This window comes from Anguilla rostrata, chromosome 6 (assembly GCF_018555375.3).
Source record: "Anguilla rostrata isolate EN2019 chromosome 6, ASM1855537v3, whole genome shotgun sequence".
Lineage (NCBI taxonomy): Eukaryota > Metazoa > Chordata > Actinopteri > Anguilliformes > Anguillidae > Anguilla > Anguilla rostrata.
Genome location: NC_057938.1, coordinates 3,679,983 through 3,704,853, shown reverse-complemented (window position 1 = coordinate 3,704,853; position 24,871 = coordinate 3,679,983). Strand labels below are relative to the sequence as shown.

Below are 24,871 nucleotides of genomic sequence, written 5' to 3'. Positions count from 1 at the left end.
CATGTATATGTTTTTTTCCAGTCAGTGTAGCACGCATAGGTAAATGTGTGTGTCTGTGGAGGGATACAGACTGGTCTGTGGTGTTTATGTGTGTGTGTGCGAGTGTGTGTGTGTGTGTGTGTGTGTGTGTGCGTGTGTGTGCGTGCGTGTGTGTGTGTGTGTGCGTGTGTGTTGGGGTTTGGTACAAGGCAATACAGACAACAAAGCTGGCATTAGTGCACCTTTGTCCCATTGCATCCTGGGAAACCTGGAGGTCCCATCTCTCCCATATTTCCTGGCGTTCCCTGCACAGACAGACACACAGACAGATATGACAATCCAGGGTGCAGAAAGGGGGATCTGTGGTGGATGCAGCCGTGGGGAATAATACGTTCACTCACTGGCAACCCTGGAGTTCCAGCAAACCCTGGTTCTCCTGGAGTTCCCTGTTGTAATCAGGAGAAATACAATTACCACACACACACACACATGCACGCACGTACACACACACACACACACACACACATGCACGCACGTACACACACACTGACAGGGATGATCATTAACATGATCGGCTCTAAAAAAAAAAAAGGGGTGTCACCCGGTTGCCTTTGAATCCACGGGCCCCAGGACGACCGTTGGACCCCTGTAAAAAGAGGGGGAAAAAAACAGTTTGCCAACTGACCTTCATACACACTGCGCCCCAGTCAAATCAATGCAAACACCGCTAACCAGCCACGCGGCACTCATGAGCGCGTGTAGAGCCCTTCACCTTCAGGCCCGCAGGTCCCACTGGTCCCTCGAGTCCCGGAAACCCGATCAACCCACTGGGTCCATCGATCCCGGGGTACCCTTTCTCCCCCTGTAGGAGAAAGAGGAATTATGGGCAGGAGGCCTGGTATGGCTGCCGGGGACACAGGGACCGATCCTTTAGTCAAAGAGGCTCATAAATCCCACTTCAGATAAATCTTCCGGGGATTTATTACAATTTATGTAGGTCGCACTGCTCTTGTTCCGTTTTCAGGTTGTTTTGACCCAGGCAAGTGGAAATCAGGCTAAAGACCAAGGTCAGGATTTATCTGGGGCTGGGAAATGCTCGTTGTTCTTTTTGAGTCCAAGTGCGCAGCGATGTTTAGTAAATGAACATCTTAGAAAGACATGCCAACAGTCACTCTGCACCAGAAACAAACTGATTAGAAATCAAGTCAGAATAGACCTGATTAGATGATGAATTATGTTCCGTTATTAATTTTACCAATGGGAGGACCGTCACAAGCAACACTGAAGAAGTCTGGGATGAGACATTATAGAATGCCAACAAGAATCTTCTGCAAAGGAATTCAAACAGTTTGGGAACTGTTTGACTGGATAGGGGAGAGGAAGTAGGGTGTGACGGGGTGTTAGATAGGAAATGGAGGGTTGGAGATGCGATGAGGGGGTCAGAGAAATGATGAGGGGGTCAGTGAAATGGTAGAGGGTCTGAGAAATGATGGAGGGGTAAAGTGAATCACGGGGGGGGGGGGGGTCAGAGAAATGGTGGGAGGTCACAGAGATGTGACAGGGGGTCAGACAAATTACTTGGGTAAGGGATGTACTGTGGTTGCATTAACCTGCTCACCTGGTCTCCTTTCACTCCTTTACAGTGGCACCTGGACTTCCCATTGCACACGCACTCCTGGAACAAACAGAACGACCGTCAAGGACAACCCAAGGGCAGACCTCCCCCAACCCCCACCCCCCACCCCCAAACCCAGTTCCAAGGTGCTTTCCCACAAAATATATAAATGAGGAATTGCTCCAAACCGGGAAGACAGAGGGGGGGAAAAAATGGCGTTTCCCAGGAAAATAGCCGAAATCGGAAGTCTGCTCTATGTCCAGCCTGCGTAAAAGGATGATGAACGCACACCTGGGAGCACAGGTGTCAGCGCTCTTCACCAGTTTACACGAGCCTCCAGCGTGTCCATGGCCCCAGGGTTGTGTGTTTGAGCGTGCGCGTCACACAGGACGGCACGGACACCGCTAATGAGGCAACGCTACACGGTATTAATGGGTGCAGTTTGACAGGGTGTTTCTGACTCTCAGCCCTACTTAAACCTGGCGAAATCTTGAGCTTTATGGAAACGGAGGAGTGTAGCACAGTGGGTAAGGAACTAGACTTGTAACCGAAAGGTCGCAGGTTCGATTCCCGGGTAGGACGCTGCCGTTGTACCCTTGAGCAAGGTACTTAACCGAAATTGCTTCAGTATATATCCAGCTGTATAAATGGATACAATGTAAAAATACTATGTAAAAAAGTTGTGTAAGTCGCTCTGGATAAGAGCGTCTGCTAAATACCTGTAATGTAATGTAATGTAAAAGGCATTTGAGGGGGTCGAAGGTCACTGACTTACTTGTGGTCTGTTATGCAGTGTGTATGTCTGTGTGTAGTGTGTAGTGTGTAGTGTGTGGTTGGCGATGGGCTGTATGTAGAAGCGTGCGCTATTGGTTGAGGCTGACCTGTGCACTGTACTCTCCGGACCAATAAATTCAGACAGAGCGTACTGGTAAACACGCCATCAAATGTGGCCCCCTTGGCTTATGAAAAAGGCACTTTAGCGGGTCAAATGTCATGGTCTTACAAACTTATGGTCTGGTATGCTAACAGTCTATAAGTCCAGCGCTAAATCTCTTGACTCTTGTTTGGGGTGAAATAAACAGGCCCAACGCCGGACACCCTGACGAATCACAGAGCCCCGTACGTACTGTACCACACCCTCCCAGTCCTGGGCTCAACGTGACACGCCACAAATCTATGCAGTGTATTTGTACACTAACCACATACACAAAAACATGTAATAATACGCTCAATTGGAAGTATTATCAGAAGTCTGTTGTCGGTGCATACACACACTTTTACAGCGATTGCACTTATGCAATATATACGCATGAATGAAGTCCTCGCAACGCACTGTTTTTTGACACTGCCGGTACATACCGTATGCACGTGAGTATATCTGTGAAACCACAGACTGCACTGCAAATACACACACACACACCCTCAGAGACTGCACATACACACACACACATAAATTAGAGAATATGCATACAGCACATATCTCAACTTGAGAATTAGTACTCACGCTCATACACATATGGTGATCATGCATGCACTTGCCACCCTAACAGCAACCGAAAAGAAAAGCAGCGTCTTTCAGATGCGCAGGTTCGTTAGGCCTAACTCTGGAGCACCACAAACGTTTCCTGAGCTAGCGAAGAGAGAATAGCCACATAGCTCTTACTTTTGCCTCCAGCGCCAGCGCGCTCAGGACCAGGACCAGAGCGGCGGGCAGCAGCAGGGCTGGGCACCGTGGGCACACCATCTCATCCGTCCAGCGCCAACGCAAACCGTCCTTCTTCTGTCCGTACGGTCACCCAAGATCCCCTCTCTCTCTTTCTCTCTCTCTCTCTCTTTTTCTCTTTCTTCCTCTGTCCCTCCGAGATGATTCTTCGCGAGGCGAACGGCGACGGGGTACTGCGGGAACCGGGGGGAGGGGGGGGTGATGCCGGGACTAGGGAGCCGGTGGGACGTCCCACGTGCAAGTTGGGAGTTTTGTGCTTATAAAAAAGAAAAAAAAAAGAAAGAAAAAAAGAAAAAAAAGGGGGGGGGCGGCGCTACCGCGTCTCTCCTGCAGCCGCGCGCGGGTCCCGCGGATATTTACCAGAGGACGATCCGGAGGGGCACACGACCGGCAGCGGGACCCCCCTACTCACGAGCCCGAAGGTGAGCCTCCTCAGAACTCTAAACTCAACTTCAAATCATTCAGACCCCTTTAGGGCCAGTGCGGGGAGAAAGAAAATGATGGGGCTGCTGCGTTTGCATGAAGAGTGCGGGACAAGCTGTGTGGACTGTGTTATTGCAATGAAGGAAGTTTGAATGGTGGTATTTGATTGGGCACAGGTTCTTCGTGACTTAAGCTACTATATTTTCCTTTTGCTGCTTGAATTGTCACGATGCGATGTACAATTCTACACCATTCTACACCACTGAACATTTACTACACACCATGCACCATTGATTCTGTCTCTTTTTTATCATTGTAAGTAGTTCTAATTATCTGCAGTACCAGCACTTAGTTCATGTTAATCCAGGTGTTCCTGTGCCATGTTAGTTTGGGTGGTTAGGTTGAATGGCCATTAGGAGAAGCAGTTATGCATCATTTCTGTGGGCACCACAAACTGCACTGGCACAGTAACCCTGGGGTGTGTTCATGTGGTCTAGTAAAACCGTATGTACCCGCTGCAATCACTAGCTTCATTGGCTGATTGCTTGATTGATTCCTTCATTCATTCATTCATTGAATGAGCTTGCCTTTGTATCTTTTACAGATCTATTTAGAAGTACTGCAGCGCATGCATGCAATCATTCATTCATTCATTCATTCATTCATTCATTCACCAACTGTTTTTGTTGATTAAAATGTGCCTTAAAACAGCAACTTTACAGTAATCCTGTAGTAATGTTTTTTTTTTCTTTTTAGTAGCATTTTTGCATCCAAAAATCTCTAACAACTTATAAAATATAAAAGGTCAAAATCAGAGCAAAATGTTAACATCTAATGAAAAGATCAGAGTAGAGTAATGAGTACACTTGACTTCAGCATGGAAACTCTGCCGAGGGTGGGGGGGGGGGGGGGTGGCTGTTTGTGACGTCCCACTAAGTAGTTTCTTCCTCTGATGAAAACTCAGTATCTGCTGTACAATCCAACTTTGACCAGGGGAGTCTGTATTCTGAGTTCAGGTGACAGCACTGTGTGTGTGTGTGTGTGTGTGTGCGTGGGAGCAGGTATGAGCGTGTGTGGGGGGTCAAAAGAGAGGTAATTTTCTTAACCCAATATCCCTGTCTGTTTCCTGTGTAAAGCATCTAGGTGTCGCTGTAAAAAAAAATTCAAAAAAGTATTTCCATGCAAATTAAATGGAACTGAACTGAACTGAATTGAGGTCAGAGTGCGTTTGGATGCCGAGGCCCGGGCGTGTTATCAGGACTCAGAGGCAAAGAGGCGTGGCCTGCGGATCGCGGACTGGACTCTCATTGGATGGCTGGGGCGAGGAGAAGCGCCGGCCGCATCAGCTGGTGTCACCTGACCCTGTGGTGAGAGCGTTCCTCCCTTTCCTCCAGTCATCAGCCGACCCCTTACACGCTAAAAACGCACCCCCTGCAAAATTTCACTTCCCGAATGTGCGTTTTTACGGGAAAATTAATCGCCTGAACCGATCGTCAAACGTTTGCCGGAAAGAAACTGGCTGCGTTGCCATTTAATTACGGAGGGCGTTTAATTAAACAGGGCTGATAAAACAGGCACTTAGCAAAATTAATACGCAGATAGCACATTACAGTATAAATTATCCTCCGAAACACTATGTTTCTCTCAATCATTTTAATTCATTTCACTTTATTAACAATTAAGCAGTTAATTAGGTGGAAAAATTCACAGCAGTCGACAGCTATCTTTCTCAGTTTTATGAAGTGGTGGGTAACTGTAGCGTATTTTTTTATTTATTTTACATTTCAATGCTGCAAGACATTCAATCACATCCGTGGATTAACTGAACACGTGTTTAAATCTCAGCCTCTGTGGGATTCCAGGGCTTGGTGTACATGTAAGGATTCTTTAAAATGCAGGTATTCTGTGGTCTAAATGCTCTTGAAAATGCATTCATTTCCGCAGCACTGCTATGAGTATGGGCTCAAATTAGTGCCAAAAGTATTTTGTATTTGTAAGCAATGACTTGTGCTTGCAACTTATGCTTCGTGTTTGTACCCTGCAAATTGAACCTGTAAAAAAACGTTGTTTGTGGATATAGATTTTCGTGAGGGGGGACGGTCACGTCTGTAAATTAAAAGCTGCATATGTTTTGTTATCTGAAGTGGTTTATTAACATTTGTGAACAGAAAAGGTACGAATGCAAAACACTTTTTACGTGCGACACTCCCTCTAAAGCCGGGCACCCACCGCACGCGTCGCGTATGCGTCGCGTAAACAGCAGGGCGAAGCAGCACGGCGCGACGCGTAGGGTGTCTCCACTGGTTCCGTTTGTGTCGCGCAAAGGATTGCGTAAAAGCTATATATTCCTAGTAGCTCTCGCAGTCTGCAGTGGGCTTTTACATCGTGTATTTCACGTTTGTTCACGACTGTTGATTATGGGTTAAGTGAATACTTTGGTGAGAGACCTTTTTCAGTTTGTTAATTTGGTAATATTTCGTTAACTCGTAAATAGCCTACGTGAGAAAGTAAACGCTTTCAAGAAGTACCATAAACTTAAATCGCAACGTAGCCTGCATAACAATCAATCTCAAACTGTATTAATTTATTTGCTTGGTTAACAAGCGTGCCAATTTCATGAAGAATATGTAATGATCATAATAATAATAAATAATCCGTAATCAACCATTGGGAATTCCCGTGTTGTCTTGCCATTCACGTCAAAACATTTATAGGATCAGATTTAGTAAAATCAGCTAATCATGAAAAAGTCAGTAACAGTTTTAATCTTGAAGGGATATGAACACCACAACGCCATGAACACCGGAAGCTTTGAAGTACAAGTGCAATAAAGGCTTGCTTACAACTTCATTTATAAAATAGGTGCATTTTCATCGGCAAGACCACTAAATAATCTGATTTTTTTAAAGCTCTGTGGATTATCTGATTTTTATTAACAAGCCCTTTTTGAAAGCACGGCGAACGAAGACATCGGAGAAGTCAAATAGGCTGAGCAATGGTTGGTTAAAAACTATCTTCCAATACTCGAGCTAACAAACCGCTGCTCGGTGCATTCCCTTTTACGTCACTCAATAGCCTACGTCTTTCTGTGGTGTATTTTCAAATTTACCCCACCCCCTCCGGAAAATAAGACAGCGAAACTAAGTTTGCCTTTCCCCCAGGTTCCAGTTATTTATTTATTTTTACAAAACGAAAAGGCTTGTATTTTTTTAGCTGCTTAAAAAATATCTGGGAGGTAACTAGGGACACACCCCCAGTAATATAAGAATGAAATATAAATCAGAGCATGTATACCTAGCATTTTAGAGCATATTTCTGTGTATAAACAGGCCAACGTGACGCGCGACAAGCCGAAAAAATAGAACAGAAGCGAAAAACTACGCTTCAGTTCGCTTGTGTCGCGCGAGCTTCGCAGCCGGTACGCGACGCGTTCGCATCTGGTGGAGACGACGTCGCCCGCTGCCGTTGTAATAACAGTACTTCAATCACGCTTCAGTTACGCGCGTAATACGCGCGTAGTGCGCTCGCGGCCGATACGCGTGCGGTGGGTGCCCGGCTTAAGCCGACATGCAACGCACAGTTTACAAGAAGAAAGTTACAGGCAGACGTTTGGCCATAGACACATACATAGACGCCGCATTGACTTCTTCGACCCGTTGCTGCGATACGTCAACGTCACCGCCATATTGGACCAGGCAAGACTGGCCTGAAAACTAATACAAGTAAACGGGGGAGCTGAGGTTTTTATGGATAAAAAGCACTGTAACGTTTACACTTCTCAACCGATTTCAACGAGTCGTTTTTATATTCAAGGGTTTATGATCTACGTGGAGTACAAAAAAAGTTTTATCTCCAGTTACTTAGAATCTCGATAGTTAGGCTATAGGCTAATCGCTGCTAGACGCTAAAGAGAGGCGTGTGTATCAACGTTAGGTTTACGTGAACTGAATTACTTAGCGTACATGGTGGAAAATTATTCATTGTCATAAGGAATTGCCACAGTCTAAAATCTATCAAAATATAACCGAACTATCAAAATCTATATCCACAAACGCAACGTTTTTTACTGGTTCAACTTGCAGAGTACAAACACGAACCATAAGTTGCAAGCACAAGTCATTGCTTACAAGTACAAAATACTTTTGTTTCTGTTTCAATTCGCAGTGTACAAACACAAACCATAAGTTGCAAGCACAAGTCATTGCTCACAAATACAAAATACTTTTGGCACTAATTTGAGCCCATATGTGAACTCATAGAGAATGTGAAAAAATAAACAGCGAATTACCTGTTTCCGTTGAAAGTGGGTTTAAGTGGTACTATCAGAACCGGTCTGAACGGCTGTAGGGTCAAAGGAGCGTAACCCCATTCACTTGTATACAGATGACATATATATACAGATGTGGACATTTATGTGTGCTGTCTAGTAGTGGCCTCCACACCCTCCAACAGTGCTCCCCTCTTGTGTAAACCCAGGAAACCAGGAGATAAACAGTTTCAGAGATTTACATGCTGTCACTCAGCTGCGTCCCCATGACGACACCACATTAAAAATGCCCCTTAATTCTATGGTAACCCTTTAAGAATAGTATGTTTTTTTCAAAATTCTAAGTGTTCTAAAACTCCATGAATTACCGGTAGTGATTGTTACGCCAGCATTAGAATGTTCAGTTGAGAACATTCTATGTCTGTATTGAAATCTTTTCACTCTTAAAATGGACAGCAGGGCGGTAAAGTGATCAGGGAACTGGGTGTGTAATTATCAGAGTTGCAGGATCAATTTCTGGGACGGGGGCACTGCACCTGTTAGCAAGGGGCATGTTGCCAGGATTGTTTCAGTAGTTATCCACCTGGGTAAAATTTTTTTTTTTTTTTTTACAAAAACCTTGACCTGAAAGCATAATACAGGCTAGAAATCAAATTTCAGAAATCAAGGCATTCATATGAGCATGTAAGCTGCAGACTCTGTGCAGACTATCTCCTATTTTACACCCTCCGTACATCTTGTGTGTTTCCAGTGATGTAAACTAAGAATGCACACGCCCACACATTCCGGTAATCTCTGTATATGGAAGAAATACTGGCACAACATTTAAGTGAAAAGAAGAAAAATTGAAAGTAAACATTTATTTTCTTCAACATAAATCCTATTCGTCATTTGAGGTGTTGCCTTGGCGATGCAGCTGAGTGACAGAATGTGAGTCTCTGAAGGTGTTTATCTCCTGGCTTCCTGGGTTTACACAGAGAGGAGAGCACTGTGGGAAGGCGTGGAGGCCTCTATTAGACAGCACACGTGCATGTCCACTCTATCTGCAAACGAGTAAATGGGGGGAACCTTCCGTGACTGTGCAGCCGGTTCCGACCGGTTCTGACAGTGCCGCCTAAACCCACTTTCAACCGACACGGCTAATTCACCCTATTTATGTTTTAACAACAGCTTTTAACAACTCGAGGAGCAGCTGTGAAAATCTGTGTCCTTTTATGAGCATTTAGATTGTAGAATGTATGCTAATTAGGGAGCTCTTATGCCCTTGACACACCCTTCCCTACTGGTAGACTGTGGACTCAGTTTAAGCTGAATGTTCTGGTCCTGGTAATCTGTGGATGCTGACACATTACATGCTAGCTGCCTAAAAATTTAATGAGGGGAATGGAGCTGCCAATTGGCACCTGTTACTCAAATATTAACTGTTGCATTGTTAAATTAGGAAAAAACGATTTTATTAAAAACACATTGGTAACAATCAGTTTAAAGGCGAGTTCTAATTCCAGCTCAAGAGTAGGATTGCTACTGTAGGACATTTAAGCACTTAAGTAATTGAAAATCAAAATCAGTCAGTCTCTCTCTTTCTCTCTCTCTCTCTCTCTCTCTCTCTCTTTGTCTCATCCAAGTCTTTTCAAGGATTCCATGGCGATACCTTTTTTTTTTAAAGTTGCCTGATCACAAATGCATTCCAATCATTGGTTGACTGGATTGTTTAATTGGCTGATTGGTTTGTTTAATTGGCTGATTGGTTTGTTTAATTGGCTGATTGGTTTGTTTAATTCCTCGCAGGTGGTTTGTACTTTTTCAGCTCTCCCAGCGAAGGGCCGATGGGGTGAGTTCAAACTTCCGAATCTCTGAGCACTCTGAACAGCCGCTGATTTTAAACATATCGGCGAATAGGAAAGTAGAAGCTCTTCACTTTCGTGTCGTAACTGCATTCAAAAGGACAATAAACGTCAGTAGTTGCAGCACTGGAATGTGTTGTATGTATTGGTATTTCACCAATGCATACAAACCCGAATGCAGCTGCTTTGGTATTTCACCCGTACTGTACTGTTTGTATAGAACATGTGGTTTATGGCGTTTTGTCAGCACGTTGACAGATGTTTGTATGAAAGAGCAGTGCATGGTGAACCGAACCCTCCCTCGGCAGACAGACGCGTAGTATTTTATCAGTGGAACAGATGGACACGGACGCAGTTTGTGTCTCTCTGTGCCCCTGCTGGACTGCAGTTTGTGCTGTAGTCGGACACATTTTCTCATGATTTCCAAGCTCACCTATGCTGAATCTCACTTGTGCTACAATAGCAGTACATACACTTATGAGACCTAAAAAATAAAAAAAACATAAACACATGAAATAGATTCTAGAATACCAAGTGATGTGGTGTGATTGGAAGATTAACTAAAAAAGGCTTCTGGTGATTGGAGGGTGGGGATTTATTTAGGTCAGTGGTGTCAAACTCGTTGCCATGGAGGGCCGTGTGTGTGCAGGTTTTCATTCCAGCCTCAGATCTTGATTATATAATTAGTTAAATTATTTGCTGAATTAGGGATGCAGGTTTGTGCACAATGGTGACTCGCCGTCTATGGTGACCCGCATTGTCTAAATAAAAATTTTCTTATATTCTGTGCTTCAATGCAGTTAAACGCATATGGCTGAATGAGTAATTGGACTCAATTAAGGCAGCATTAATTGGTTGGAATGAAAACCTGCGTACACACGGCCCTCCATGGCAACGAGTTTGACACCACTGATTTAGGTAGTTTGTAGTCCTACCAAGGATTAACTGTGAATTAAGAGTGGAATGAGCGGTCATATCAAAAGCGAAAGAGGCGGCAGGAAGGGGAACCGCGCCTATACGAAATAATAAATCACTCTTCTCCCACAGTCAAAACATTTAAGCACGATCTGGGCCCGGGGAAATGTAAATATTTCTGAAAAGCAGTTAGTTGTTATTTATGCATTGCAGGAAAAGAGATCTGGAGGACCGTGGGGGGGGGGTGCCTCATTCCGGAATGCGCATCCCCCCCACCCCCCCCAAGGCTGCCATTCTCTTGACAGTAGCAGCATGATGCCATATTACATGCCATCAAATTCACTGTAGGCTACGGAGGATTTCTGCATGTAACTCTTTTCATGACCCCAAATGTGCCTTGTTTATGGAAATAAATCATGATTAAATTAAATGCAGTGCACTCATCAGAAGCTGATGTCTTGCATTTCCCTGTGTCCCCATTGCTTTGCCATGATAGGAATTTGTTTTGTGATTTAATGGAACGCTGTCTACATTTCACAGCCCAGTCTGTGTCTCTTTGTGATGTGTGTTTTAGAGTACCTGTGTGTGAGGTGTGTTTTAGATTACCTGTGTGAGAGGTGTGTGTGAGAGTACCTGTGTGTGAGGTGTGTGTTATAGCAGGCAGTGTGGCACAGTGGGTAAGGAACTGCGCTTGTAACCGAAAGGTCGCAGGTTCGATTCCCAGGTAAGGACACTGCCGTTGTACCCTTGAGCAAGGTACTTAACCTGCATTGCTTCAGTATATATCCAGCTGTATAAATGGATACGATGTAAAGTGCTATGTAAAAAGTTGTGTAAGTCGCTCTGGATAAGAGCGTCTGCTAAATGCCTGTAATGTAATGTAATGTAATGTTAGAGTACCTGTGTGTGAGGTGTGTGTTAGAGTACCTGTGTGTGAGGTGTGTGTTAGAGTACCTGTGTGTGAGGTGTGTGTTAGAGTACCTGTGTGTGAGGTGTGTGTGAGAGTACCTGTGTGTGAGGCATGTGTTAGAGTACCTGTGTGTGAGGCATGTGTTAGAGTACCTGTGTGTGAGGCATGTGTTAGAGTACCTGTGTGTGAGGCATGTGTGAGAGTACCTGTGTGAGAGGTGTGTGTTAGAGTACCTGTGTGTGAGGCGTGTGTGAGAGTACCTGTGTGTGAGGCATGTGTTAGAGTACCTGTGTGTGAGGCGTGTGTTAGAGTACCAGTGTGTCAGCTCTCTGTCACAGTGCTTGTTGGTTGCTGGTTGCAGGGAGAGTTGCTGGAACCCTGCCGTGGGAGAGACTGCTCTGTGTGTCAATGTTTCCCGGCGAAAGGATCTCAAGTAAGTGGCCCTGACCTCACCCTCACCTTGAGCTCTTAAACCCAGGAACTCCGGAATTCGGTCCTTATCAACCCACTGGGCCAAACAGTCTGTGAGGTTTTATCTGCTAACTGTTGCTTGGGTGAGTGTGACAGGGAGTCTTTTTCACAGAAATGTTTGGGTGGAGGATTTTAAGTCCAAAGCCAGATGTTCTGTGTGAGGGTCAGTTTCACAGTAGCGGTATTTTTCAACCCCTGACAGCTCTGCTGTTAAGCTCGTGCAAATATTTATTTTCAGAATGCACCTGCGTGCATTTCTGGCCTTATTTAGTGTATTTTGTCGGCCCCCCTGTGGCCATGTTGAAAACTACAAATAAGAGAATGAACGTTCTTTTCCTCCAAGCTAGTTGTGAATTTTTGAGGTCCACCGTCAGTACAAAATTCAGTTATATCATAGCAGTCTGAGATATTTTCAGTGAATGGACATGAAGAAAATATGTGTTTTGTTTCTGAGAGCTCATTCCTGTTTGTAATCCGATATCCTTATCATCTATACTATCTTCACTCTAGGGTTTGCCGGGACCCCCGGGTTGCCATGGTCGACAGGGGCCTGGGGGCCCACCAGGGCTCCAGGGGCCACAGGGAGAAAAAGGAAGAGCAGGTGTCAGTGGTGATCCTGGGGAAGAAGGGGAAGACGGTGACGTGGTAAATTTTGTGACACCTTCATGCCTTTAGATCTTTGTTATTTACTGATTGCCTTTGCTGTTACTATTTGTAAAACAGGAGAGGGGAGCTACATTAATTTCCTTTTATATACTGCTGGGCTTATTTATCGCTATTAATACTTCTTTTTTTGACTTGATCATAAAGTGTAAAAAAAGGAACAATGCAAACAGTGCACTTTGTTTTGTTTTTTTACAGGCACGTTTGCCACTGCACCTAACTAGTAACTAAAACTTCCATGTAAAAAAATGCCTATCAGTTTAATTTATATTAAATCCAGCCCTGTGAGTCTGCGTGTGAGTATGTGTGTGTGCATATGTGTGTGCGTGTGTGTGTGTGTGTGTGTGTGCTCATTACTGTACCATTACTGAATATGTGCACTGTTTTAAAGGGCATGACTGGGGTCCCTGGGTTTCCTGGAGTCGACGGCGTTCCAGTGAGTAAATGATGTTAAGTTCAGTGATTCCCCTCCCAGACCACATCCCTTTAAGAGCACCTATGGAGGGCTGGAGGGCTGGTTTTAAGAGCACATCCCTTTAACAGGAGTAAATGATGTTAAGTTCAGTGATTCCCCTCCCAGACCACATCCCTTTAAGAGCACCTATGGAGGGCTGGAGGGCTGGTTTTAAGAGCACATCCCTTTAACAGGAGTAAATGATGTTAAGTTCAGTGATTCCCCTCCCAGACCACATCCCTTTAAGAGCACCTATGGAGGGCTGGAGGGCTGGTTTTAAGAGCACATCCCTTTAACAGGAGTAAATGATGTTAGGTTCAGTGATTCCTCTCCCAGACCACATCCCTTTAAGAGCACCTATGGAGGGCTGGAGGGCTGGTTTTAAGAGCACATCCCTTTAACAGGAGTAAATGATGTTAGGTTCAGTGATTCCTCTCCCAGACCACATCCCTTTAAGGGAACCTATGGAGGGTTGGTTTTAAGAGCACATCCCTGTAAGAGGAAATGGGGAGAGGCAGTTTTAAAATCGAATCCCTGTGAGATGGTGTGATTTAAGGTGATTTTAAGATGAACGTCCCTCTGTGAGGACATCCCTCAGGGTGATTGTTTTTGGATGTGAGCCCCCTTGTGTCTGTGTGCTGTGTTCCAGGGTCACCCCGGGGCTGGGGGTCTTCGGGGTCTCCCCGGACGGGACGGCTGCAACACGTCGAGAGGGGACCCCGGTGTCCCTGGGTTTTCGGGGGCGCACGGGCGTCCAGGGATGGCGGTGAGTGGGGAGGGGTGGGACTAGGGAACCGATCCCTGTGAGCGCTTCAATAACAGTGCTGCACAGCGGACTGCCACTTCAGTTCCGCGGTAGCGACGGTTGAGGCCCTAAATTAGATTTGTCTGTCAGCCAAACAAACCAACGCCTGTCCCAAACAGAACCTACTCTTACACCCAGCCCAGACCCCTGGGTACCCCTTCCCTGTGTGGTCGCTTCGCCCAGTCTTCATGCCTGTCTGTACGGCCCCCTAGTGGAGGAATTAACTTCCTACGGTGAACAGCGCAGAAGAATTATTTGCCTGACAAATGCTGACTGGAGACTCTCCTTTGCAGTCTTCATCTTGGCTCCCATTCCCACCCCCCACCCCCATCCCCAGCACAGTTTTGCATGAATTCGGTTTATTTATGGTATTTTTATGCTTTTCCTTTTAAGCCTAATGGTAACATTTTACAACAAGGTCACATGAATTGGCATTAACTAATGTAGTGGTGAACATGAATTAATGATGTACAAATGCATTAACAAAGATGTACAGCTTAACTTTTCAGTAGTTAGTAGTTAACAATTACATTAGTTAATGCCAATTCATGGGACCTTATCGTAAAGTGTTACCAGACTAATTATGGGTGTAATCTGTATGTATTCAGGAAGTGTATTTTAGTTAATTTTGCTCACATTCAGTACTTTAGTGCATTTTTACCTGCAGCTTTAATAGCGCAGTTAGCACAGCTGGGACTGTTGCTTATGTAAATAAGGTGAATGCGCTAGCTCTTAATTGAGCGCGGCATTCTCTTGTATTGGAAGCCGCTCCGCATAAACACATCTGCTAAGCTAATGTCATGTAATGTCATGTCATTTTATGTCATTTAATACCGTGTCATGTCAAGTCATGTCATGTAATGTAATGTAATGTAATGTGGTGTGTGTGATGTCATGTCACGTCATATTATGTCATGTAATGTCATGTCATGTCATATGATGTCATGTAATGTAATGTAATGTAACCCGCTGCATCTGCAGGGACATCCAGGGGTGAAAGGTCAGAAGGGGGATCCCATCTATGCCACAGCCTCCGCAGGCCCTCCGGTAAGCCGCCACCGTGACTCTGCTCATGGTCCTTTATCCAGTGCGCTACACTTTATCCGCAATGTTGACCAGTCCGTAACATCCTGTTTTTATTCTCTTATTTTCTGTGCATTTAAGTGTAATGTGTCTAAAATTTGCTTTGTTATTTAGGGTATTGCTACCTGTCCTCTCTGACCTATGACCTATGACCTCTCTGTGTTTAACAGGGTGATGCTGGACAGAAGGGATATCCTGGTGTGCCTGTGAGTGTGCTGATGTCATCAACACGTGCCACTGTCTCTGTCTCAACAAATAAACAAAAAACAAACATTCACAATAAAAAAAATAGTATTTTTAGTTGATATTGTGCCTGAAGTGTCTGTTTGTCTGCCTGATGGTGACCATTCTTTGTTGCCAGGGGCAACATGGTGTTACTGGTCCCAGGGGTCCACCTGGCTGGTCAGGACCAGAGGGGCTGCAGGTGAGTGCTTTGGTCTTCATTTCTGTGAGATGCTGATTCTGATTCTGATGGTGATACTGAAGCTGATCCTGATTCTGATCCTGATTCTGATTCTGATGGTGATTCTGATTCTGATCCTGATTCTGATTCTGATGCTGATTCTGATTCTGATGGTGATACTGAAGCTGATGCTGATTCTGATTTAGATTCTGATTCTGATGGTGATGCTGAAGCTGATGCTGAAGCTGATGCTGATTCTGATCCTGATCCTAATTCTGATTTTGATTTGATTTGATGTGTTGATCTGAAGCTGATTTCTGATGCTGATTTGATCTGAGCTGATCTGATCTGATCTCTGATCAGTTGCTGATCTATTGATTCTGTTGATGACTGATGCTGAGTGTCTGATTCTGATCTGTGATGCTGCACTGATTCTGATCGTCTGTGATGCTGGTGCTGATGCTGTGCTGTGCTGGGTTCTGAGCTGATGCTGATTCTGATGCTGTGTTTCTGGCTGATGCTGACTGATTGATTCTGATCTGATATCTGAGCTTTGATCGTCGATGTGCTGATGCTGATGCTGACTGTGTGATGCTGAGCTGATTCTGATCCTGATGGTGATGGTGATGCTGAAGCTGATGCTGGTTCTGATCCTAATTCTGATTTTGATTTTGATGGTGATGCTGAAGCTGATTCTGATGCTAATTCTGATACTGAAGCTGATCCTGATTCTGATGCTGAAGCTGATTCTGATCCTGATGCTGATGCTGATTCTGATACTGATGCTGATGCTGATTCTGATGCTGATTCAGCTGCTGATGCTGATTCTGATACTGATTCTGATGCTAATTCTGATACTGAAGCTGATCCTGATTCTGATGCTGAAGCTGATTCTGATCCTGATGCTGATGCTGATGCTGATGCTGATGCTGATTCTGATGCTGATGCTGATTCTGATGCTGATTCAGCTGCTGATGCTGATTCTGATGCTGATTCTGATGCTGATTCTGGTGCTGATGCTGATCATGATGCCATGCTGATCACTGATACACGACATAGAATACTGTGCTATGCTGGTGCTGGTGCTGGTGCTGATGCTGATGTTGATTCTGATGCTGATGATGATACTGAAGCTGATGCTATTCGATTAGATCTATTCGATGGTGATGTGAAGCTGATTTAGATTCGATCGATGGTATGCTGATTCTGATTCGATTCTATGGTGTACTGAGCTATGCTGATTCTGTTAGATTCTTCTGATGTGAGTGAAGCGATTTAGATTCTGATCATGGTGAAGAGCGATCCTGTTCTGATTAGATTCTGATTTAGATTCTGATTCTGATGGTGATGCTGAAGCTGATTCTGATCCTGATGGTGATGGTGATGCTGAAGCTGATGCTGGTTCTGATCCTAATTCTGATTTTGATTTTGATGGTGATGCTGAAGCTGATTCTGATGCTAATTCTGATACTGAAGCTGATCCTGATTCTGATGCTGAAGCTGATTCTGATCCTGATGCTGATGCTGATGCTGATGCTGATTCAGATAATGCTGTTGATTCGATGCGATTCGCTCTGGCTGATTCTGGTGCTGATGCTGATCATGATGCTGATGCTGATTCTGATACTGATTATGATTTTGATGCTGATTCTGATGCTGGTGCTGATGCTGATGCTGGTGCTGGTGCTGGTGCTGATGTTGATTCTGATGCTGATGCTGATGCTGACTGTTTAGTGAAATGTCCTCATGAGCCTCTGCGTGTGTTCAGGGAGTCCCTGGTGTGCCTGGAACAAGAGGAGCGCATGTGAGTCCTCATCGTCCATCACACACACGTGCACACACACACACAAACACACTTACAGCCGTACAAATACGTAAACTCACATTTATGAGCATACACGCACATGCACACGCACACACACAATTACAAACACACACATTCATATACACACACACTTATAGGCACACATATGCCTGCATAAACACACACACACACAGTAGGTGGAGACTAATGGTTCGTCCGTACAGTAGGTGGCAGTAAAGCTGTTAGCGTTTCTGACTGTCTTTCAGGGTGACACAGGCCGGTCACTGCCTGGGCAGAAGGGTGATGAGGTGAGTGACCTAACCGTGTGTGTGTATGTGTGTATGTGTGTCTGTCTGTGTGTGTGTGTGTGTGTGTGTATGTGTGTGTGTGTATGTGCGTGTGTGTGTGTGTGTGCGTCTGAGTGTGTGTGTGCACGTGTGTTTGGGTGTGTGTGTGCACATGTGCATGTGTGTCTGTGTGTGTGTGTGTGCGTGTGTTCATGTGTGTGTGCGTGAATGTGTGCGTGAGTGTGTGTGTGTGTGTGTGTGTGTTCACATGTCTGTGTTTGTGTGTATGTGTGTGTGTTTGATTAATAGGGCTGTGTGTTTCTGCACAGGGAGATCAGGGGATCCAAGGTCCTCCTGGACGCTTTGAGATCGTGGAGCCCCCAATCGAGACATACCAAAAAGGAGAAAGGGTGAGGCTGCACTTTGGTAACCATGGTTACTGTTAATACCACCGACCTGTCTCAGATTTCCTCAGATCAGTTTTCCACTTTCAGGGGGAGCAAGGCAGAAAGGGAGATTGTGGAGTCAGTGGTACTGACGTGAGTATCTGTGTGTGTGTGTGTGTGTGTGTGTGTCTGCCTGTCTCTGTCTGTCTGTGACTTTCAATGTTTTATTATTGAGGTTCTGAAGTGCGTTCAAGTTCTGCCTGGGTGAGAGCATATGCACATTAATAGAGCCAAATTTAGTATGTGTGCTTTGGGAGGGTGGGTGTGGGGAGGAAGGGTTTTCTGTACAGACTATTGTGACACTGCTGTGTTCTAGGGAGCATGTTCACCCCCTGGAGAGAAGGGAGAGAAGGGAGTCATCGGGCTTCCTGGACCTCGGGTAAGAAACGTTTGAGACTTTGCCCTTTTCAGCTCTAAGGGAGTATAGAATATTGTTTCAGGAAATGTGTGTGACCAATTGAGTTAATTTCAGTGTTATGTGATGTGATTGAAATCGATGTTCACATCTTTCAGCTCTGCAAGGAGGATACTGATCTCTGGAAAATATTTATATTTGTATTACATTTATATTGTATTTATCTGTGTGTGTGTGTGTGTGCGTGCGTGTGTGTGTGTGTGTGTGAACTGTATTTAACATACCGCATGCCCTACAGGGATTTCCTGGCCCCCAGGGTCCACCTGGCTACCCCGGATCACAGGTTTGTTAAAGTGTGTGAAAGTGTGTCCGTTTCTACATACGTGTGTCTGTGCGTGTGTGTGTGTGTCTGTGCGTGTGTGTGTTTGTGTGCACACACACGTTCCTCAGGTTCTGTCTGACTCTTATTCAGGGACCTTCTGGGAACGCCGGACTTCCTGGCCTGATTGGCAACCTGGGCCCAAAGGTGAGGTTTAGCGCCCTCTGCTGGTGGCCAGTTCTCCCTGCACTGCTGACTGCCACATCCAATTGAGGACATGGGTGTAAAACTTTACTTAAATCACTTTTAAGGGCTACATAGGAGACCCAGGACCAAAGGGTAGACCAACCTTTCAGTACATCGATCAAAATGGGGATGCAGGTGAGAAGAATCACTGCGGTGATCCAAAACTGACCAATAAGAATGTGCCATAAGGGTCACATGGGCAGCGAGGCCGTGGGCATGACTGCCACTGTGTGTTTCTGTTTCATCTCATTATTACATTTCAGGAAGTATTGGCAGCACTGGACCTCCAGGACAAGTGGGGGAGCCAGGGGACCCTGGGTGGATTGGCCTCCCAGGACTACCAGGGCAGTCCCTCAGAGGTAAGTCCCTCGTTTGCATAATATCCCAGGATTCCGTTTGTTTTGAATCCAAGGATTTCTTTTAGCTGACATCCCAGAATTCCTTCTGATATCCTGAGATTCCTTCCCAAGGTGCACCAGCCGTGTGGTAAACACAGTTAAAGTGTATACATTGCTCACAGCGGCGGCTCGATGAACTGGAGGTGGAAGGATTAGCCTCTTAGCTAGCTACCAATCAATAGAGCAAAGTGTAGCAGGAGGTGTCTGTCAATTTTATGAGTAATTTATTTAGCACGCAATTTTATTTAAATGTTCCCCAGCAGTTTTCACCGTGCCACGATTTTTTCTCCTCTGTCTGACATCACTTCCTGTGTCCTCAGGTTCACCAGGCCGGCCAGGTGGCCCAGGGTTCCGGGGCGCAAAGGGGGTGAAGGGGGACCCCGGGAGGTCCTACACGGTCCCCATACCGGGACCGCCTGGCCTACCGGGGACCCCAGGGGCCAAGGGACCTCCCGGTCCTCCAGGACCCCCAGGTATGCAGTCAAAGCCGGCGTGAGGTCTCCCTGCTTCTCTCTCTCCTGACCTTGACCTTCACCGTCGGGCAGCACGGTGGTGCAGTGGGCAGCTCTGTGGCCTCAGCGTGAGAAGGTCCCGGGCTGGAATCCCGGCCTGGGCCCGTCTGTGTGGAGTTTGCACGTGCTCCCCATTTCTGTGTGGGTTTCCTCCTCCAAGTACTCTGGTTTCCTCCCACTAACCAAAGACAGAGCATCTAAATTGGGGGGGGGGGGTGTTAACAGGTTGTTGCTGTACAAGAACATGCATGAGTCAACCTGTCCTGTGTACATTAAAGTTAGTAACTTTTCCCGAGCCATCCTCTTCCCTCTTCTCCTTCCTTTTATTAGAGGTAGAGGAGAGGACAGGATCTCACCTTCCACACTTCCCTTTCTTCTCTCCACTCATCCCACCATCTTTCTCTCCTTCCCCCTCTCCCTCCTCCCCACATTGCATTGCTTACCCTCTGGTCAGTATATGATCACCCCCATAACTGAATGGATTGTCCCAGATGAATAAAGCTGCAGTACAGTTTAACTCACAGAAGACCCCCCCCCCCCCCTTGTTGTATTTGTGGTCTCGCTGTCATTTCGTCATGAACTTGGGATGTGCCTGCCTGGCATGATGTCATCACTGTGTCTCAACCTGCCACGGTGTCATCGCTGTGTTCCTCGTCTGGTGTGATGCCATCACTGTGTTCCTCGTCTGGTGTGATGTCATCACTGTGTCTCAACCTGCCACGGTGTCATCGCTGTGTTCCTCGTCTGGTGTGATGCCATCACTGTGTTCCTCGTCTGGTGTGATGTCATCACTGTGTCTCAACCTGCCACGGTGTCATCGCTGTGTTCCTCGTCTGGTGTGATGTCATCACTGTGTTCCTCGTCTGGTGTGATGTCATCACTGTGTCTCAACCTGCCACGGTGTCATCGCTGTGTTCCTCGTCTGGTGTGATGTCATCACTGTGTTCCTCGTCTGGTGTGATGTCATCACCTGCTGTGTGTCTCTGGCTGAGGGTCTCTTTTGGGTGGGGGCTAAACTTAGATTGTAGAGGTAAGCGATCTGTCCTTCCTGTCCCAACAACTATCCTTAATAATCCTCATTCATTAACATAATCTTATTTTCATTATCATAATATTACTAGAAGTGTATCACCACCATTATCATATTTTGGCTGATTTCTCTTTTACTGGGTTACCCCTCTGACATCAAATTTGTTTTGAAGCGGGCTGCACGTGTATGTGTGCGCGTGTGCGTGCGTTTGTGTGTGTATGTGTGTGTATGGGAGTGTGTGTGCATGTGTGTGTGTGTGATTCACTGGTTCTGTGTTCTGCTCCACAGGGTATGCCTGCCTCCCAGGTCAGCCTGGAGATGAAGGAGACCAAGGCCCACCTGGAGCTCCGGGGGAAAAAGGAAAGAGAGGTGTGTGTGTGTGTGTGTGTGCGTGTGTGTGTGTATGCGTGTGCGTGTGTGTGTGCTTGTATGTGCGTGTGTGTGTGAGGCATGTTTGTGCCTGTCTGAGTAAATGTGTGGTGCATGTGTGAGTGTCTGTCAGTGTGCCATGCATGCGTGTGTGAGTGTCTGTCAGTGTGCCATGCATGCATGTGTGAGTGGCTGTCAGTGTGCCATGCATGCATGTGTGAGTGGCTGTCAGTGTGCCATGCATGCATGTGTGAGTGGCTGTCAGTGTGCCATGCATGCATGTGTGAGTGGCTGTCAGTGTGCATGCATGCATGTGTGAGTGGCTGTCAGTGTGCCATGCATGCATGTGTGAGTGTCTGTCAGTGTGCCATGCATGCATGTGTGAGTGGCTGTCAGTGTGCCATGCATGCATGTGTGAGTGTCTGTCAGTGTGCCATGCATGCATGTGTGAGTGTCTGTCAGTGTGCATGCATGCATGTGTGAGTGTCTGTCAGTGTGCCATGCATGCATGTGTGAGTGGCTGTCAGTGTGCCATGCATGCATGTGTGAGTGGCTGTCAGTGTGCCATGCATGCATGTGTGAGTGTCTGTCAGTGTGCCATGCATGCATGTGTGAGTGTCTGTCAGTGTGCCATGCGTGCATGTGTGAGTGTCTGTCAGTGTGCATGCATGCATGTGTGAGTGTCTGTCAGTGTGCATGCATGCATGTGTGCTTGTCTGTGTGTTTATGTGCTGTGATCGTGGCCCCTTTGCCTCAGGCTGTGCAGGGGAGTGTTTTTGTGAGGAGGACGGTGCCCCAGGCCCTGTGGGCCCTCGGGGGCAGCCAGGGCAGCCCGGGGTGCCTGGCAGAGAGGGCAATAGGGGAGATCCTGGCCCCCGCGGGGACGCAGGAGGACCCGGACACCATGTGAGTGAAGCCCCTCTAGCCCCTAACACAGTGCTGCTTCTATTACCCATCATGCATCGTGTCTCATAGCGATGACACGTGTTTCGTGTCTCGTAGAGATGACTCATGCATGATGTAACATTCTGATGACTTGTGCATTATGTCTCACAGTAATGACTCATGTATTGTTACTCAGTGATCACTCATGTATTATGTCTCATAGCGAGATGACTTGTGTTTTGTGTCTCCTAGTGATGACCCATGCATTTTGTCTCATAGTGATGATGTTTTTTTGTGGCTTACAGGGAAATCCAGGGTTCCCAGGTTTTCTGGGGTCAAAAGGTCAGAAAGGGGAACCCTATGTGGCACACATTAAAGGTGAGTCACCTTGTAGCTTTGGGAATATAATCTCCCCTCCCCCCTCCCCACTCCCCCTACACTAAGGGTTCAAGGAGCTTTCCTGGCTATTGCATGTATATAAGTGGGAGGATGTCTTTCTCTTCAGGGGTGAAAGGTGAGGTGGGCTTTCCCGGTCCCAGGGGCACCCCCGGTCTCAGGGGAGAAACAGGAGAAGATGGAGCTCCTGGTTTCCCAGGGGACCCCGGAGCACCGGTAACGCCACCTGCTGCAGCTCCGACAGGGTTGCGTGTTAGCGGCACACACCACACTTTCCACGGACTCCCCAGATACTCAACGCTGTGCTCTTAGCACTGAAAGGACGGAGTGTAGCACAGTGGGTAAGGAACTGGGCTTGTAACCGGTCGCAGGTTCGATTCCCGGGTAAGGACACTGCCGTTGTACCCTTGAGCAAGGTACTTAACTGAAATTGCTTCAGTATATATCCAGCTGTATAAATGGATGTACAATGTAAAATGCTATGTGAAAGTTGTGTAAGTCGCTCTGGATAAGAGCGTCTGCTAAATGCCTGTAATGTAATGTAATGTAATGAATGGTCTCTTTCCAATGCAAATGGAGTCCAAACAACCTGGCTCATTCTGGCTTGTTTTATCTTCTGGTAGGTGGGCTGTTTTATGATGTAATAAAGCACTGGAACTTCCCATAGTTAGGATGGAACACAAAAGTGGAGTATCTGGGGAAGTCCAAAGGGGTCTGTGCTCACAACAAGCTCAGAGGTCAGAGGTCAAAGTTCCCACACTCATTACATTACATTGCAGGCGTTTAGCAGACGCTCTTATCCAGAGCGACTTACACAACTTTTACATGGCATATTTTACATTGTATCCAATTATACAGCTGGATATATACTGAAGCAATTTCGGTTAAGTACCTTGCTCAAGGTCACGGCAGTGTCCTACCAGAATCGAACCTGCAACCTTTCGGTTACAAGCCCAGTTCCTTACCCACTGTGCTACACTCCGTCCTAAACTCACTTGCCACAGCACAATCACAGACAGAAGTCGTGCTCCATGGCCACCACTACAGACAGCGATGGAGGGGTTTGTCTTCTCTGGGTTTGACTGTTTGGTCTCTTAGGGTGACGGTCACTCAGGGTTGCTGGGTGACAGAGGGTACCCAGGACCAGATGGGTTCAAAGGCCCCCCAGGACCCGCCGGACCGCCAGGCCCTGGGATTGCGGGCCCGGTGGGGGTGCCGGGTCCCCAGGGAGATCCGGGCCCCCCGGGGAAGACAGGGCTCCAGGGAACAAAAGGCGTCAAAGGTAAGGACCCCGCCTTTGACACCTTTAGAAAAGTACATTCTTTTCCAACAGAAGGGAATATGAAATTTGTTCATTTCAATCAAGGGCATCTGTGCAACAATTACTTGGCAAAACCATGTGTAACCAAATACTAATTACATCCTCTATAGCAGTTCATTAACGTATGAAATCCCAGGCAAACGACAGGCTTAACATGAGCAGTTAAATTAACGAGCAATAACTGAAAAACCTCCTTTTCCAATTCACTTTACTTCCTTAGTGCACCCCAGAACATGAGTAGGGATTTAGCCTTTGGCTGTAGACTGGCCAGAAACGATGGTTTTGACAAAGCCAGCACTGTAACAATGTTTTTTTTTGTTTTTTTGTCAAATACAAGATAAATTTGCAAATAAAATACCAGAAATGAATTGTTCTGTGTCGGCACGGTACAGGTGACACACTGCCATGTATAAACCCGGAACCCGGCCCACCAGGACCGCAGGGTGACCCTGGGCCAGCCGGTGAGTGTCCTGTTGGTTTTCGTTTGGTGAATGAGTGCGTGTGATTTTGGGGGGGGGGGGGGCGGTAACTGGAGCAGAGGGACCTGGAACTGTGTCTGCTTCTGGTCAGGTGATCCGGGCGTTCCAGGCCTTCCAGGTTTTCCGGGACATTCCGGTTCTGCCGGCCCTAAGGGAAGGAGAGGCGATCCTGGGTACCCAGGAGTAACCACAGGTACCAAGACGAAAAAAAACAAAAAAAAAACCATGGGCTACCTGCAGACAGGTCTTACGCATGAATGTGTGGCTCTACGGTGCCCTCCATGACGTTTGGGACAAAGACTTCTTTTTTTTTTAATTTGGCTTTGCACTCCAAAATTTTAGATTTGTATTTAAACAATTCTCATGTGGTTAAAGTGCCGATTCTCTGCTTTTATTTAAGGGTAATTTTATTCATTTTGGTTTCATGAGTATTTTTATTTGATTGATTGATTGATTGTGTGATTGATTG

The 24,871-nt window shown here is 46.3% G+C and overlaps 2 protein-coding genes across 5 annotated transcripts in view; one reads left to right on the top strand and one right to left on the bottom strand.

Annotated features, from left to right (window-relative positions):
* The window catches only part of LOC135258251 (collagen alpha-5(IV) chain-like), a 32,340-nt gene extending 24,127 nt beyond the window's left edge, over positions 1–8,213 (bottom strand). The window contains exons 1-7 of one of the 4 annotated variants that reach the window (XM_064341622.1): positions 8,029–8,213; positions 3,258–3,490; positions 1,598–1,654; positions 752–841; positions 581–625; positions 381–425; positions 222–284 (exon numbers count right to left, since the gene is read on the bottom strand). In XM_064341622.1, the coding sequence (XP_064197692.1) occupies positions 222–284; positions 381–425; positions 581–625; positions 752–841; positions 1,598–1,654; positions 3,258–3,338 (381 nt within the window). In that variant the 5' untranslated portion in view covers positions 3,339–3,490; positions 8,029–8,213. Of the gene's footprint in view, positions 1–221; positions 285–380; positions 426–580; positions 626–751; positions 842–1,597; positions 1,655–3,257; positions 3,500–8,028 lie in introns of those variants that run through there. The other 3 variants (XM_064341624.1, XM_064341623.1, XM_064341620.1) reach the window with 3 other exon arrangements.
* The window catches only part of LOC135257931 (collagen alpha-4(IV) chain-like), a 35,288-nt gene continuing 14,006 nt past the window's right edge, over positions 3,590–24,871 (top strand). Inside the window, exons 1-27 of the mRNA XM_064341150.1 lie at positions 3,590–3,739; positions 4,877–5,107; positions 9,796–9,838; positions 12,038–12,109; positions 12,658–12,792; positions 13,202–13,246; positions 13,914–14,030; positions 15,051–15,116; positions 15,323–15,358; positions 15,514–15,576; positions 17,324–17,359; positions 17,626–17,667; positions 17,976–18,056; positions 18,141–18,185; positions 18,409–18,471; positions 18,746–18,790; positions 18,920–18,973; positions 19,078–19,147; positions 19,276–19,371; positions 19,731–19,883; positions 21,241–21,321; positions 22,079–22,227; positions 22,512–22,584; positions 22,712–22,818; positions 23,701–23,884; positions 24,316–24,384; positions 24,494–24,595. Of these exons, the coding sequence (XP_064197220.1) occupies positions 5,052–5,107; positions 9,796–9,838; positions 12,038–12,109; positions 12,658–12,792; positions 13,202–13,246; positions 13,914–14,030; positions 15,051–15,116; positions 15,323–15,358; positions 15,514–15,576; positions 17,324–17,359; positions 17,626–17,667; positions 17,976–18,056; positions 18,141–18,185; positions 18,409–18,471; positions 18,746–18,790; positions 18,920–18,973; positions 19,078–19,147; positions 19,276–19,371; positions 19,731–19,883; positions 21,241–21,321; positions 22,079–22,227; positions 22,512–22,584; positions 22,712–22,818; positions 23,701–23,884; positions 24,316–24,384; positions 24,494–24,595 (2,083 nt within the window). The 5' untranslated portion in view covers positions 3,590–3,739; positions 4,877–5,051. The remainder of the gene's footprint in view (positions 3,740–4,876; positions 5,108–9,795; positions 9,839–12,037; positions 12,110–12,657; positions 12,793–13,201; positions 13,247–13,913; positions 14,031–15,050; positions 15,117–15,322; positions 15,359–15,513; positions 15,577–17,323; positions 17,360–17,625; positions 17,668–17,975; positions 18,057–18,140; positions 18,186–18,408; positions 18,472–18,745; positions 18,791–18,919; positions 18,974–19,077; positions 19,148–19,275; positions 19,372–19,730; positions 19,884–21,240; positions 21,322–22,078; positions 22,228–22,511; positions 22,585–22,711; positions 22,819–23,700; positions 23,885–24,315; positions 24,385–24,493; positions 24,596–24,871) is intronic.